This window comes from Miscanthus floridulus, chromosome 7 (genome assembly GCF_019320115.1).
Source record: "Miscanthus floridulus cultivar M001 chromosome 7, ASM1932011v1, whole genome shotgun sequence".
Lineage (NCBI taxonomy): Eukaryota > Viridiplantae > Streptophyta > Magnoliopsida > Poales > Poaceae > Miscanthus > Miscanthus floridulus.
Genome location: NC_089586.1, coordinates 27,750,183 through 27,765,863, shown reverse-complemented (window position 1 = coordinate 27,765,863; position 15,681 = coordinate 27,750,183). Strand labels below are relative to the sequence as shown.

General features: G+C 44.4%; 1 protein-coding gene and 1 pseudogene across 1 annotated transcript; both read left to right on the top strand.

Moving 5' to 3' along the window:
• Window positions 1-461: 461 nt before the first annotated feature.
• Window positions 462-13,786, top strand: LOC136462922 (protein MAIN-LIKE 1-like). The gene is made up of 12 exons (XM_066461971.1): window positions 462-629; window positions 1,108-1,290; window positions 1,786-1,918; window positions 2,066-2,217; window positions 4,174-4,331; window positions 7,861-7,933; window positions 8,020-8,186; window positions 8,275-8,965; window positions 9,040-9,248; window positions 10,073-10,367; window positions 13,007-13,093; window positions 13,286-13,786. The coding sequence occupies exons 2-12, from the start codon at window positions 1,159-1,161 to the stop codon at window positions 13,517-13,519; spliced, it is 2,331 nt and encodes a 776-aa protein (XP_066318068.1). The 5' UTR covers window positions 462-629; window positions 1,108-1,158; the 3' UTR covers window positions 13,520-13,786.
• On the top strand, window positions 4,942-7,774 carry LOC136462235 (uncharacterized; annotated as a pseudogene).
• Window positions 13,787-15,681: the final 1,895 nt, after the last annotated feature.

The window sequence follows — 15,681 nt, the reverse complement described above, 5'->3', positions numbered from 1 at the left end:
ACGATAAGCCACAGCCAAATGAACAGGCTGAAAGATCATGGCATACTCGGTGTCAAGATCTACGTTAAACTTAACATCAGGATCAATGGCACTGAATTGTCGTCATGGTTACTTCTACATCGAGACTAAGACCTTAATGTCAACAATGATGGCGTCGAAGAGTATAAGCTCGATACTAACAACGATAACTTCTAATTAAGAGTTCAAATTTTAAAATCTTACCTGTATAGATGTATTTGTGATTTTAAAAAAAAAAAAATAAAAAATTCGACACGAGACTCTAGTAGATAAAAAAGAACCGATCCTCCGTCAACTCAAATCAGACGTAGGCGAGTGTCTGTTTGTCTAGGTATAATTATAAATTTATTTATATACAGTACGTGTGTGTGAGGTGTATATGTACGGTGGTGTGTCAGCTGAATAGATTCTATAGCTGTCCTTAAGACGAGAGAAAAAAAAAAAATCAAACGTAAGCCCCCCCTGCGTCTTCTCTGAACGCCACCGCCTCGCCGCCGGTCCTCGTCTCCCGTCGCCGTGTCCATTGGCGCGACTTCGAGGGTCCGCTCCGCTCCGCTGCAGCCCGCCGGTAGAAAGGGGCGGGCCTGGGCGACATCGGCCCGCCGCGCGAGGTAGGGCCCCGTCCGTCCCGCCGTGTTTTTTCCCCGGGGAGATGTGGTTCCGTGGTTGCGCTCGCTCGGCACGTCGAGGCTTCTCGGGCTGTGTCCCACGCGGCTCCGGAAGAGCACGGGCGTGGGGAATTTGGCGTGTGCGCGCGAACCCTAGCTGGTTCGGGGGTGTGTGCTCCTCGGAGCGGCTCGCGTGCGTTCCGCGCTCTGTGGCTTAGGCTTTGCTCCACACGCGTTGTTTCGGCTAATTCCTTGAATGCTTATTTCTCTATTCGCTTCTAATGATTCCTGGAACGCCTCCATACTTGCGGGCATTCAAGTAAGGGTCGCCCAGCACGTGCTCTTGTCGCACTAATTATTTGAATGCCTGCCATTTTTTTTATTTGCTTCTGATGGTTTGGGATATATCTGACGCTTTCGTTTTCCACATACAAATGTCTTGAGTACACCATAACCCAACACACTTTCTTTCTGCTGTTAGGTGTAAGTCCAACGAAACTGATTGCGGAATATATGAAGTAGTGGGCGTTGAATGACCTTCTCTATGGATTTGAACGCACCGCCGTTGCCCGACGATGATGAGCATCAGCCTTATGATGAACAGGTTGAGGTTGAGTTTGCTCAGGTGGAACCTGTTGAGTCTGCTGTCGCAATAATGCGCCGGGTATGCAACTATCATTATTGGTGTTGATGTTCATTCCGTGTACCGTGCCCTTGACATATTGTTATTGGATCTTACTAATGATTGCCGATACGTGTTGTTCAGTACCCGCGTGTACCTTAGCTTGGTTGACATTATTTGCTGAAGAAAATGGCTTCCACAAAGGGAGGGAAGCTGTTAAATATGTGGACATCGTAGTCTTCAGTCAATACATTGGTTGTCTTTTAATGTGCATCACGAGCATAGTGGATTATATATTGGATTTGTTGTAGAACGATGATTTTGATGTTCAATATGATTTCCTTGTTTGGCGGGTGATTTACTTTGACTGCCTTTATTTTGCATACATGCTGGTATGCATGCATTGTTTATGTATGTGCCAGAAAGGCCTTGTGGCTCTTTAAACAGTTCATTTTAGTTTCCTTTTCATACTGAGCCTGCAAGCTTGGTTTATTGATGCTAACCGTACCTTCTACATGACCTTGCTATTCTTGACAGGAGCGTGAAGAGAGACGCAAGAGACTAAAGAGAGAGCAGCAGGATGACGGTTCAAGGCTACATTCCCAGCAGATCAGGAATGATTATGTTCCTCAACCCAAAAGACATAGTTGCATTAAAGAGGCACCTCAGGGTACGAGTATTCGGCAATTTTCTGAATAGTTTGGTTTACTGATACATTTCACCTTCTGTTCCCCCTGCTTATCCGTTATTCTTTTTTTTTCCACTGTCATTTTTTGGATGTAAATTTTATATGTAATGTATCTTGGTGCGATTTCAGGCTGGTTGGACTGTCCTGCATTTGGGGAGCCAATAGATCAAATCATACCATCCAAAGTTCCTCTTGATGAAACATTCAATGAGTCGGTTCCTCCTGGGAAGCGATACTCCTCGAAGCAACTAGTTGACAAACAAAGAAAAGCTGGCCGCGAAGTAAGTATTGCTTGCTTGTTCCTGCGGATCAAACTGTAGTCCCTCCTATTACACTAATCGTTATGTGAAGGTAGTCTCGTTTTCTATTAGCATTTGTTGTATACAAAAATTTGGTTCACTGAAATCAGGCTGCCCCTAGGAATGAGTTTCTTTTCTTGTGTACAACCATAATGTTCTAAAAAAGAAGTAGATGCTAGGTGAATGAGCACTTGGTGGGATAGATGGTGATATATGCTAGATAGGAGGGCAGTTCTTAGTTATCTGGCACGGAACCCACCTTTTCAAGCATTTTGCAACCGCCTTCTATTATTTTTTGTCTTCCCTTGTGTCTTCTCATGCCAGCTGCGCACAGCACATCCTCCTTCCTTTCCCCTGTCTTCGTCCTACGGTGATATTCTCCTGCACAGATATACCATCTTTGCATGCTCTGAGATCCTTTCGAATTTTTCCAGTGAGCTGCGCACAGCACATCCTCCTTCCTTTCCCCTGTCTTCGTCCTACGGTGATATTCTCCTGCACAGATATACCATCTTTGCATGCTCTGAGATCCTTTCGAATTTTTCCAGTGCTGTCATCACCTTCAATGCCCCTGAATAACAAAAGAAATAAAAAGGATGAATTCATCCTTATTGACATAAACCAGGACAATTTGTTCTTTGTGGTGTGCCCCATTTTTTACAATTTGGCCCTTTTTTTGAAGAAAATTTACGTTTGGTCCCCTGGGAGACGTAAACTCATCTATGGACCCTGGGGGTCGGCGCCAGGACTCATGGCGTCGAGGTAACACGTCTCGGCGCCACAGATCTTGGCTCCGAGGTGCCTGGCCGTGCACAGCAGGGCATCCTAGGTGGCGTTGACGTGGCCGGATGCTCGGCGCCACAGCTCTCTCTCGCGCTCTCTCTCTCCCTCTCTCACGCTCTCTGATTCTCCCTCTCACCGCCGCCGCCAGCCACACCGCCGTCCGTCAGCCATGCTCCGCCGGCCGCCTGCTCTGCCTTCCCGGCTGTAAGGGACAATCTCCACCGTAGCAGGCCAGCGTCCCGCCCTCCCCTGCGCGCCGGTTCGCCTCCCCGTCCGCTCTCCTCTCCTCTCATCCTCCGCCGCCGTCGGTGCCCCGCCACGGCAGTTGGCCAGTGACGGCGTCTCCGCCCATCCGACGCGTCGTCACACTTCCTCCCCTCCGGCGGCAGCGGGCAACCGGCACCGGAGGCACCGGCCGCCCGCCCCCACCATGCCCCCGTCCCCCCTCCAGCCCAGTTGCCCCCCAGCAGGCCGCGTCTGCCTCCACGCGCCTTCCCCTCCTCCCCTTTTGTGCAGCTCACCTCCCGGTCACCACACAGGCACCTCCCCTCCCCCCTTCGCCCCCCCCCCCCGCCCCCTATCCCTCGCCTCGCCCTGTCCTCCCTCCTCCTCGCCTTCCCCTCCTCCCACCTCTCGCGCCTCCCCTCCTCCCCCTCTGGCGCAGCGGCACCGCCACCGGCATCGGAGGCACCGGCCGCCGCCCCTGCCCCTGACCCTGCCCCCGCCGCCCGGTAAATGCCTTACTACTTTGCATTATATGAATTGTTACTGTGTCTACCTGCTCTTTTTCCATTATTCATGCATCAGCTAGCATTACAAGTTCACCCTTGCATGCCTGGCCGGTTTGCAGAGAGCAAAGCAAAAAGCACCTACGCATTCAACTTGTGATAGCATATTTACACTTTTATCTTCTCTCTCCATTCACTTCAATTTTCAGAGAGAAAATTGCATGCTTTTTCCTGTACTACTTTGCATTTCTGCTTGTAATTTGGTATATATGTATGAATACAATATACTGTAATTAATCTAATTTAATCAATCTATAGTTTAATTTCCTCCCAAAAATTATAACTGGATTAGTAGGTAGCATCGGAGCTACCACATCCAACTTGTTACTAACTACTATATATGTTACCATGCATGCACCTTACCCAGCCACGAAGGCACGAGGAGGAGCGACCTGGCGGTTGGCTGGCTCACCGGCACGGCTTGCGGCAGCCACCTGGCGTATCGCCGCACTGGAGTGGAGCAGGATCTGAGGAGCGGCGGCGAAGTAGACAACCCCAGCAGCAAGCCGGCAGGCAAGCAGCGAGGTAGTTCACTAATCTCACTTGCAGCAGCCTTGCACACTGGTAGCCATATGGTAGGAAACTAGGAACGTAGGATTGCACTAGCACATTGGTAGCACATTGCACATTGCACATTACACATTGCTATGACAAACTAGGAACGCACATTGGTAGCTATGTGGTAGGAATGCAAATTTGTAAAATTCGCAAGCAATTAGTAATTCGTAAAGATGTTTTCTTTAGTGTGAATGAAGATGATATAATGGAGACTTTTGTGGCTGTTAGGAAGCATAAGCCTAACATCGAGAATAGTATTGTTGTCTTATTTGAACTATCCTAGTTTGTTAGTTCTATTCTACTGATGATGTGCTATTACAGTTATTTAGTGATTTAGTGATGTAATTTAGTTAGCTAATTTAGGTAGATATTTATTTAGCTAATTTAGATAAATAGTTAGATAGTTAGGTAATTTAGTTATATAGGTAGTACTTGTAGTAGATGTAGTTAGATAGATAGGTGGTTTAGATTAGATATTTATTTATGTAGAGAGTCGGAAACTTTTATATGTATGTTATTTAGTTATACCCATATTAGTTAAACCCGTATTAACTTTGGTGTTGTGCATACCAACTAGATGGACAACGTAGTCACCCTGTATCATGGAGGAAGTGTGGAGGAAGATGAGTTTGGGAATGTCAGTTTTGTTGGAATGCAAAGGGTGCTAGTGATATTTGATGATCGGTCATTGTTTTCTGAATTGTTTGGTAGGGCTCGTGATGAGCTTAAATGCAATTCAAATGAAGATGCCATTTTAGTTGAGGGGGTACTTCACCATGGCAGGTCAGGGACAATTTTGAGGCGGTTGGTCCCAATTGCATCAGAGGCTCAATGGGACAAATATGTCAAAATTGTCATGAAGAATGAGTTTCAATGTTTGGATTTGGTTGTGCGGAAGTTGTTCAATGATCCCACCTCTCATGGGTATTTACCCCCTAATGTTCATTCACCGTCTCATGGGTTGTCGCCAGCAGCAGAGAATCCGGCACCCTCTGAGCCTCTGTTACCCAACCGTGAGGTGGATGTGAAAGATGTAGTTGTGGTGCCCGATGCTCAATCCGCCCCGAATGAGGTTGATGTATGTCCTGGTGTCCGTGCAGAATGTGGGACTAATGATGTTGTTGGTGCCCCTTAGGAGATCCCTTTGACCCAGAATCATCCTAGTACGTGATTTAGTAACACTTTGGCTTTCCTTATTCTTTGTCCATTCTATTCCTTTGTTTCAGTGCTATCCATATTTGTGCTTTAAATGCAGGAGACAATCCTGATAATGTTGGTTCTGCTCCTGTTCCTCCATCAACCAACGCGGACCTAGGGTTTATGGCCTCTAACAGTGTAGATGTTGATATTACGGATGATGAGGAGCCTTATGGCACAACAAGGGCCGTTGATTTTGATGATGACCGCCTAGTTGTAGTTTTGAGCGAACAAGAAATGGAGCTCATCAGACGCTTGTGTCTTGATCGTGATCCACTGGTTCATGAATTCAGCGACCGTAGTCATTCTCAACATGCTTATGGAGAAGGAAGAGATGACGAGCTGCTAGAGGCTTCTGAGCCCGATGACAACATGGAAATTCAGAAGGGCATGGTTTTCAAGGACTTGCTCACCTTAAGAAGGTGGCTACAGGTATTATGAGACGTAAGAGGCCATTTAAGGTGAGGTACTCCTACGTGGAGCGCCGTTACACGGTGGTGTGCGAGATGGCAGATTGCAATTGGAGGGTTTGTGCTTGCAAACAGATAGCCACATGAAAATTCAAGATCACCAAAATTTTAGGTCCACACACTTGTGCCCAGACAGATCTAAAATAGAAGCATAGACAGTTGACCTCTATCCTCATTGCTAGAAAGTTATACACAACTTTGAACGGTCAGCCCAACTTGAAGGTCAGGACAATTATGGAGATGACTAATGAGATATTTAAGTATGATATAAAGTATGGGAAAACATGGAGGGCAAAGCAACGGGCCTGGAAGATGATATATGGGGACTGGGAGGAGGGGTACGAGCAGTTGCCAGCAATGTTCAATGCAATGAAAGCAGCAAATCCAGGCATGCATTGCGTGTATATTCCGAAGCCGAATGAATGGAAGGACGGGAGACAGATATTCTTTCGTTCATTCTGGTGCTTTCCCCAGTGCGTCGAGGCCTTCAGGCACTGTCGTCCAGTGTTATCCATTGATAGTACTTTTCTGCTTGCAAGTACATGGGCACACTTTTGGTAGCCATTTCGTGTGACGTAGACAACGCTTTGGTTCCTTTGGCTTTCGCCTTGGTGGAGAGGGAGAATAAAGATAGCTGGGAATAGTTCTTGCGGCTTGTTAGGATCCATGTCGTTGGCCCTCATAGGGAGGTAGGTGTCATATCTAATAGACACCAGGGCATACTCAGTGCCGCACAGGAGCATATTTCGGGATATGCACCTTTGCACCACCGTTGGTGTACTCGACACCTTGCCGAGAATTTACTTCGGAAGGATGGTACGAAGGACAACTTTCCTCTATTCGAGGAGGTTGCTCGCATGCTTGAGGTGCCGTTCTTCGAGGAGAAGTTGGAGCAGCTAAAAACAGCAACAAACACAGAAGGTAGGCAGTGGCTGAGAGGATTGATGAGAGAACCTGAGAAGTGGACAAGAACCTACGACGATGGTGGATGGAGGTACGAGTTTCAGACTAGCAACATGGCGGAGTCATTTAACAGTGTACGCAAGGGTATACGTGCCATGCCCATCAATACCATTGTATCATTCACCTTTTATAGGCTAGTTGCATGGTTTAACGAGAGACATGCTCAAGCAATGGCACTTTAGAGTATAATCAGAAATGAGCACCTAAACCTAAGAAGCACCTTGACAAGGCAAAGGAAAGGGCTGCCACACATGATGTCGATTGCTTTGACCACAACATCGACAAGTACCAGGTCACAAAAAGGGGTGGTACAACGTCCGATGGTGAGGTCCGACCATCAAGGAGTTATATTGTGGTACTTAGTAATTTCTCATGCCGACGTGGGAAAACCAGGCAGTACCACTTTCCTTGTTCTCATTATGTTGCAGCATCTCAGCATCGCAACTTTGCCTGCGAGACCCAGATACCGTGGGAGTTCAGTGTTGACAGCCTTGTACAGACTTGGTCTCCCTGTTTCGAGCCTTTCCTAGACGAGGGTCAGTGGTCACCTTACACTGGGCCGAAATACATTGCGGATCCAGGTACACGTTGGGACAAACGTGGAAACTGGAAGAGAACGAGGCACAAGATGGTCATGAACCAAGTTTCCGGTAGAACGAGGCGAGGGAGAGCAACCCCCTTTCTTACTGACCCCGAGCAGAACCAATGTGGCAAATGTGGTAGACTTAGACATAATTCACGTACATGTCATTGGCCGCTTAGTCAGATGAAAATAACTAATGTTTCACATGCATGTTTACTAGTACCAAAAAGTTATTTATTTGTTCATATAAAACTAATCTGTACTTTCTCATTAAATTTTGTAGGATGGAGCCGTTCTACCTGCTGGAGCCGTACTACGAGGGGAACCACCGAGGACGACTCACCGTGGAGGGGGAGGTAACGACTTTACTTCTGCTTGTTATTTTTCCTCTGCACATGTACTTGTGTTCACGAATTAATCTAATAATTTCTATTCTTTGCAGGAACTGTACCCTCTTCGTCCTCGAACCCACGATAAGTTCGAGGACATGCGGTACGACGACAGGTACACTCCTCTCCTTGAGAGGGCTGGACTTGACGTTGTATCGTTCCAGGTTCGCCGTGGGTTGCCTGCCTTCAACCCCGCTGCGATCTCAGCTCTAGTCGACAGGTACCATAATTATGAACAGATTCACTTCCATTTATATTTTCGGTTCTCGATGTGCATATAACCGTAGTACTTCTTTCTTGTTTTGTAGATGGAGGCCGGAGACTCACAGCTTTCACCTACCTTGCGGTGAGATGACCGTTACTCTTCAGGACACGCAGAAGTTCCTAGGTGTCCGTATAAGTGGCCGCCCAGTTATCGGCCATTGCACTACTGCTGGATGGAGAGGTAGAGTGGAGGTCTTCCTTGGAAGAGAGCTTCCTCCAGAGACACCGGGTACCCGCTCCTCTGGAGTACTCATTAGTTGGCTGAGGCAGAACTTTGGTCAGTGTCCTGATCATGCAGCCGAGCAGACAGTTACCTACTACTGCAGGGCATGGATCATGCACCTTTTTGGTTGTGTTCTATTCCCCGACGGGACGGGAGACACCGCGTCATGGATGTACCTGCCCTGTCTTACTGACTGGCACACGGTGGGGGGCTACAGCTGGGGTTCTGCAGTGCTGGGGTACTTGTACCGGCAGCTTTGCGAGGCGTGCCGCCGGAGTTCGCCGAACTCTTCATTAGGAGGATGTGTTTACCTGCTTCAGCTTTGGATGTGGTCTCGTCTACCGGTTGGTCGGCCCAAAGTTCTTGATCCTCGTCCCTGGTTCGAGGTGCATGGCCTTAGACGTCGGCCGACGTATGCCTACCTTTGGGACCAGGTTAAGGGTCCTTTCGCCCGGAGTAAACGCGCCTATATCGAGTTCGCGAACGAGCTCGACGCACTCACGCCAGGGCTGGTGAGTTAGCTGCATTTCACATACTAATATGTTTTTCTGATGTAAGCACTACTTGACTAAAGAATCAAATGCAGGTTAGTTGGGAGCCGTACGACGACGAACAGTACGAGCACATTGGGTTCAGCATCATGTGCAAGATGGACGAAGACCTGTACCTGATGCGGTGCCCGTTGATCTGTTTCTACGCGGTTGAGTTCCACCTGCCACACCGGGTTGCACGCCAATTTGGGTTGAGGCAGGAGTGGCCCGTGGAGCCGTTCTCGACGTCAATAGACTTGCACAAGTAAGCGTCTTTGAACTGTTGTATACTTTATTGAATATTATGAGTGTCATTTTGATGCAATAGGGGAACCATCTTTTCAAGCAATCATTAGTCAGTGTTTGAAGCTTAATTTATTCTCTTTGTTTGAGAAATGTACTTTGTTGTTCTGCTGCTCAAGTTGGACAGACCAGTTTGCTTGAGCATTGTTTCTTCAGCTGCACCTGAGTTAAGCCAACATTGTTGTTTTCTGTATTTTTAGTAACAGCTATGAGCACTTGCTATTTTCTAGCGCATTGTCCTCTGCAAGTGCAGTACCCATTTTCAGCAGCTAGTCCTAAAGCTTGTTCCTTATTAGTTTGGTCGGCAAGTGTGCTTACATTGTATGGCCTCTTGTGTGTTTATCTGTTAGCTGTTTTTTTCCAAGTTGCAATTGCACCATAGAAATTCTTGTAACTATCTATTAGTTTCCTATGTAATTGTTTGGCGTGCAGGCATGTATAATGTTGTGGGTGAGGATTTCATTGCCGAGCTTATATGGATAGCATTCACCTATCTATATAAGCTAGCTGCAACCCGCTGCATAATGTGGCTGCAGAATTCAACTGGTTGCATCAACTATATGCTGTGTCATTCTTTTAAATGGCTGTAGAATGTGGAATTTTTGTAGTCAGTATGTGTCCATAGTTGTAGTTATCCTATATCCCAAATTGTAACTGAGTATGAAATGGACTAGAAATTGTCTGTAATTGAGTTTGCAATTGATTTAGCTGTACCTAGTTGTAGCGGAGTTTCGACAAACTAGTAGCCACCACTGAGTTTGCATTTTCATTTCTGTCAACCTACAGGATCGATCGTCGTAAACAAAAGAAGGAGACGGACTTTGAGACTTTGCACCATGACTACATCGACCACTGGGAAAACTTTCATGAGAACTTGTATGAGAATGAGCAGCCCCACACGAACGAGAACTTCAGAGCGTACCTATCTTGGTACAGACGGGCAACAAGGACCAAGCTTAAGGTGCAATGGACCCAAACAGACTATGCCGACATTGAGTCCTCCGACGATGAACAAACGTCTTACGACCTTGCGACGAGGGCCGGGACACAGGTGGAGCCTGCACCGATCCTAGACCGAGTGGTAATGTCAACTATAACCCCATCATTTAAATACCATTGCAACTGGCATGCATAATGATGCACATACTAAGATTTATATGTTACATCCATCACTTTACATAAACAAGAAACATCAAATCCATATCACAAGTAAATCTGTTTGAGATCAAGCACATGTAGATTTGTTTGACTGGACTGAAAAAAGTAAACCTGAACTGAAACTTAAAATAGAATGTAATGGACTTGAACTGAACCTGAATTCATAAACCTAGATTCTACAAATCAACCTAATGCAGTTCACTGCAACTTCACTCAAACTCTATTGCAGCTAGTTGAAACTCTAATGTAGTAATATGAAAACAAGTGCAGGAACCTGAACTCTGAAGCCGAATGCATTAAACTGAAACTCATACACTGAACCTGAACTGAACTACATTCAGTAGACTAAAACTCATACACTGAACCTGAACTGAAAAACAAAAAACTGAAATGAGGACTGACCTACAACGGGTACTATAGGCTATCCGACAGCACAATGGACTGAATAACAAGCTGAAAAAAGACCATAAAAATGACTTCAACTGAACTTGAAATCATAAAGCTAGATTCTACAGGACTGAACCTGAACTAAAACTGACTTGAACTGAACCTGAAATCTGGAAACTGAACTAGAGCTAAAAAAACTTGACTAAAATAAAACTAGAGTTAATTAAAAAATGAACTAATAACTATACTGAACCTGAAACTAAAGTCTATATACTCTGAAACCTAAAGTCAAACTGAAAACTTAACTAAAATAAAATGAGTAACCTAAAATTTGAAATGATAACTTAACTGAACCTTGATTCTACAATAATTAAGCTGAACTTAAAAGGAAAATAGATTCTAATGTACTTAAAATGAAAATAAGTTATACTTACCTAAACCTGAAATCAAATACAACTAAAACTGAAAAATAGACTATACTAAACAAGTCTAATGCTTTTTGTTGTACAGTTGGTCAGCTAATTTTCCCAAGTCCAAGCAACTTCCTTTGGATTTTGTTTCCTTTAAAATACAGACCTCAGGTCAAATAATATTTTACAGGTTACAGGAAAAACAGTAAGAAGCATACGCCTATGCAGTTATGCACAAAATGTTGGCTCAATTTCATTCACCCTTCTTGTAGATCTACCTTGCCCAGTTGGCCCTAGCTGAGTCGTTTGTTCTGACAATGATTTAAGCAAGTGCTATTCGCTAATTAGCAGGTCACAGTGAAATCATTCTAAAATGACAGTTTTTTAGTACTCTGATTTTTTCTCTCGAACCAGCAGGAGGGTAAGTACTCTGATTAATCAGTGTGTATTTCACCTAGACTAGAACACCCTTGCTAAGCCATCCTCCAGCTGAGTTGTGTCAGACTGCATGCAGTCAAACTATTTTAACTTTGCTCAGTAACATCTATATGGATTTTATTGGTCAAACAAAATGTTAGGAGTAGATTTGTTGCAAGAAATACTCTCATATCAGTAAATTCATGAAGTTTCACAAATATTTCGCAGTAGAGATTAATTTTCAAAGATTTGTATTATATACCAGGTCAATTTCCAAAATTGACATGAAGTGTCATGTAGCACAGCATACCTGGGCAGGTATACAACTGCTCCCCAGCTTGTATATATATGTATGCAATGTACAATGCATAGAACAGCTTAACAGCTCTCAATTCCTGGTGTGTGCGCATCTTGCCTCCTCCATTGTCAACAATATTCGGCCTTGAAAGAGGGTTTGCCCAAAGCATTATTGCATTTGTTTCATTTATGTGATATCACTCGTTTATCAAACTTTGGATCTAGCTGCATAAATTTTACTCCTAGATGCCATGAACCCCCTTGATTTTTCCCATGAACCTAAACATGGACAGAAGGAGTAATATGGCATCTCAACTTCTCAAGATATATGTGCTTGCCATGAATGCATCACCCATATATCTTTCTTCAATTAGTTTTACCTTATTGTTACAGTTCTCTGACAGTTTTACAATATGCAATAGTATCACTGAATCAGCTACCAAACTATTACTGTAACAAACAAACTCAGTAGTATTATTACAAGATTTCAGAAAAGCAGTTATAGAGAACATGTTCTTACTTCTGGTGGTGCAGAACATAGCATGTAAAAGCAGTGGTAGTTTCTTTCTGGATCAGATATTTGACACACACGTGATCTTTTTAGAAGATAGGTCCTTATAGCGGCTCCTGATATCTTCCCATTTGCATCAAACTGAATCTCAACAAATTTTCCAAAACGACTGTAAAAAAACAAAGATAAGTTGAAACACCAAATCAGGAAGTTGCATAAGCAGTTTCGTGACCACCCAAAAATGTGGAGCATTGATGCAGTGCATTTAGTTCAATACCTTGAATTATTGTTCCTGACGGTTTTTGCATTGCCAAATGCCTCAAGAACCGGGTTGGACTGTCAAACAAGTAGGCGAATTAGAAATATATTTACGGCTTCCCCTACTGTTTTCGCTAAAAAAACACGTAGGCCAATTAGAAATATATGTAAATGATGCACTGCTGCTTCTTGGCATTTTGAACTAGTAATTTCAATATCAAAATTTCAGTAAGATTCTAATTTCAGATTTTAAGCGCATTACTATTTGTTTTTTTTTTGCAGGGCAATGCGCTGAGTCAATCTGTGATCGAGATCGAACGGTTTTCAAGGACAGGCGTGGACGACCACACACTAAACAACTTTCTTGGAGTAAGTCGACACTAGCTCTCTCGTTGTTTTATGCTTAAGTTGTTTGAGCTAGTGGTTTTCTACTTAATATCTCACTGCTCAAGCATGGCATCTAGCATAACAGAGGTAGTATGATGATGATATGACATTCATTTGAATAATAACTTATCTGTATGCACTCAACAACTTACTAATTGCATCTTTGCATGACAGAGGCTAGCACGTAGGCTGCGGCGTGCTGCAGCTCGTTGTGGTTGTGGTACTAGCGCTGCGATGGACGTACACGGGCCACATGCACGACAATGGGACACACCTGTAGCCCTTGGTACTTCTTCTCACGGAGGTACTAGTGCTGCGACTGTGGACACTTTCCAAGGCCACGGAGACGAGGACGACGAGGAGGCTGAGGAGCGTGGTTATGATGAGCTTGCCGAGTCTCAGCTCTAGGACGCTCCTTCGACTGAGCCTACGCAGGTTGCAGGAACGAGAAGACGTCGTCCGCCTTGCAAGTACACTCTAGGCACCGACGCTCTTGGCCACAAGGGTAAGGGTAAGACTAGGAGGCAGTGACGACGACTTGTAGGTTAAGACTATGCTACCAACTTAGATTCGATGCCACAACTATTTGGGCTGTATGGACTTTGCTTATTTTGCATGTGTGGAGATTTGACATGTAGTTACTTTCCGGTAAATATTTGGGACTGTATGGACATTGTGGACTATTTGGACTATGTATGACATGTTATGTTGATTGTGATGTTCGATGTGGTTATATTGTGCTCTTTAGACGATTAAATGTTTGGATTATATAATGATGTCTCTGTTTGTAACTGTGGATGCTCCCGAAATAAAGAGAAATTTTGTGATTTTTTTTTGTGAATCATTAATTATTCTATACTGCTAAAAAGGCACAAATATAGTACACAGATAAAATGTAAATTCATTAGAACGTGTATAATCCAATCGTATCGTACAGACTCTTTGTAGATGAATCTAGGTTTTTCAGTAACAGTGAACGAATCTAAACTTTTCAGAGAATGAAAATAGACTTAAGTTACAAGGACGAGTAGTATGATGACAACAGTGATTTATTACTTCATGTACATAGTACACCTATAGTATCTAGGTTTTTCAGTAAAAACGAACGAATCTAGGCTTTTCAGATAATGAAAATAGACTTTTCAGTTACAAGGACGAGAAGTACGATGATAGCAGCGATTTATCACTTCACGTACATAGTACACCTATAGCATATAGGGTTGTCAGTAAAAGTGAACGAATCTAGGCTTTTCAGACAATGAAAATAGACTTTTTAGTTACAAGGACGAGGAGTACGATGACAGTGGCGATTTATCACTTCACTTACCTAGTACACCTATAGGATGGTGTCTCCAGGGGTCGACCGACTCCTGGGGTCGCCCGCCCCCTACAGGCTCGCCTTGGGCCCAACCTTGACTAGGTGCTTCTTACCGCCTCTTCAACGTCCGTGGCATGTGTATTCTGGAAGAATTATACATATAGGAAAGCATGCAAGGAAGCACAACTCACTCCATCTCCAACATCCATCTTATGACTGTTTAATCCAAGGGCTGAGATGAAGAGGCACATGGATCGCTAACATGGCACATTGAGAGGCCTTCATTCCTCCTCTCAACCTATAAATAACCCTTCACTCTCTCTCACTCACACACACAACAAGGAAGAAGAGCACTCCTTAGTATTTTCTTTTGTTGCAGTACCAATGTCTGGAGGGGCGTCCAAAGGGAGAGAAAAGGGAAAGGGAACTATCATTATGTGAGAGGGTTCTCTTGGTCCCGATTTCTTTGAGGAAGCTCTTTATGAGAGATTCCCAGTTGAGAGCAAAAGTAATTTCATCAAAGAGGCACCATTGAGAGGATACGATGAACGGAAAGAAGAGTGGCCAAAATGCATGCATGGTGAGGACTGTCTAGTGCAGATGTTCACCGAGAGAATAGATGAGGTCGTCGTTTCTTCAAATGCCCGCGAGCATGGGTAATTGTTATTACTAATTGTTTCTTTAATATGTTCCTCTTCTATACAACTTATATGACATATTTATTGCAGTCTTCCTTGGCCGAAGAAAACTGTGGGTTCACTAGATGGGTCGATCCTCGACCTATTTATCCGTATGCGGAGTACATCTACTATCTGCAGGACCGTATCTTCGATCTAGAAAGAGAAGTTAGCAGCGGTTACAAGGATGACAACAACATTGGTGCCAGTTCACAGGAGACACTCTGCAATGATCCATATTGCACATGCCCTAACCACACGAACAAGGGTCCTCCACCGATACCTTCGCCGCCACCACCACCAACAATGGGAGGATATTGTGGAGAAGGTGCAACACAATTTGCTATGTTGCCACACTACTAGGACAAACCAATCTTTTTAACGGGCCATATCCATGTGTTTGTTTTTTTGTTTAATCACCTAAGGCATGTTAGGGTTAGTCCAAGGAAATATGTACCCTTGTTTGGCACATGTTCTCACATGTCATTTCATATGCTTGTTGTTTGCTTCAATTACCTAAGGCATGTTAGGTTTAGTCCACCTCTATACCCTAGTTTGGTACATGTTATCACATG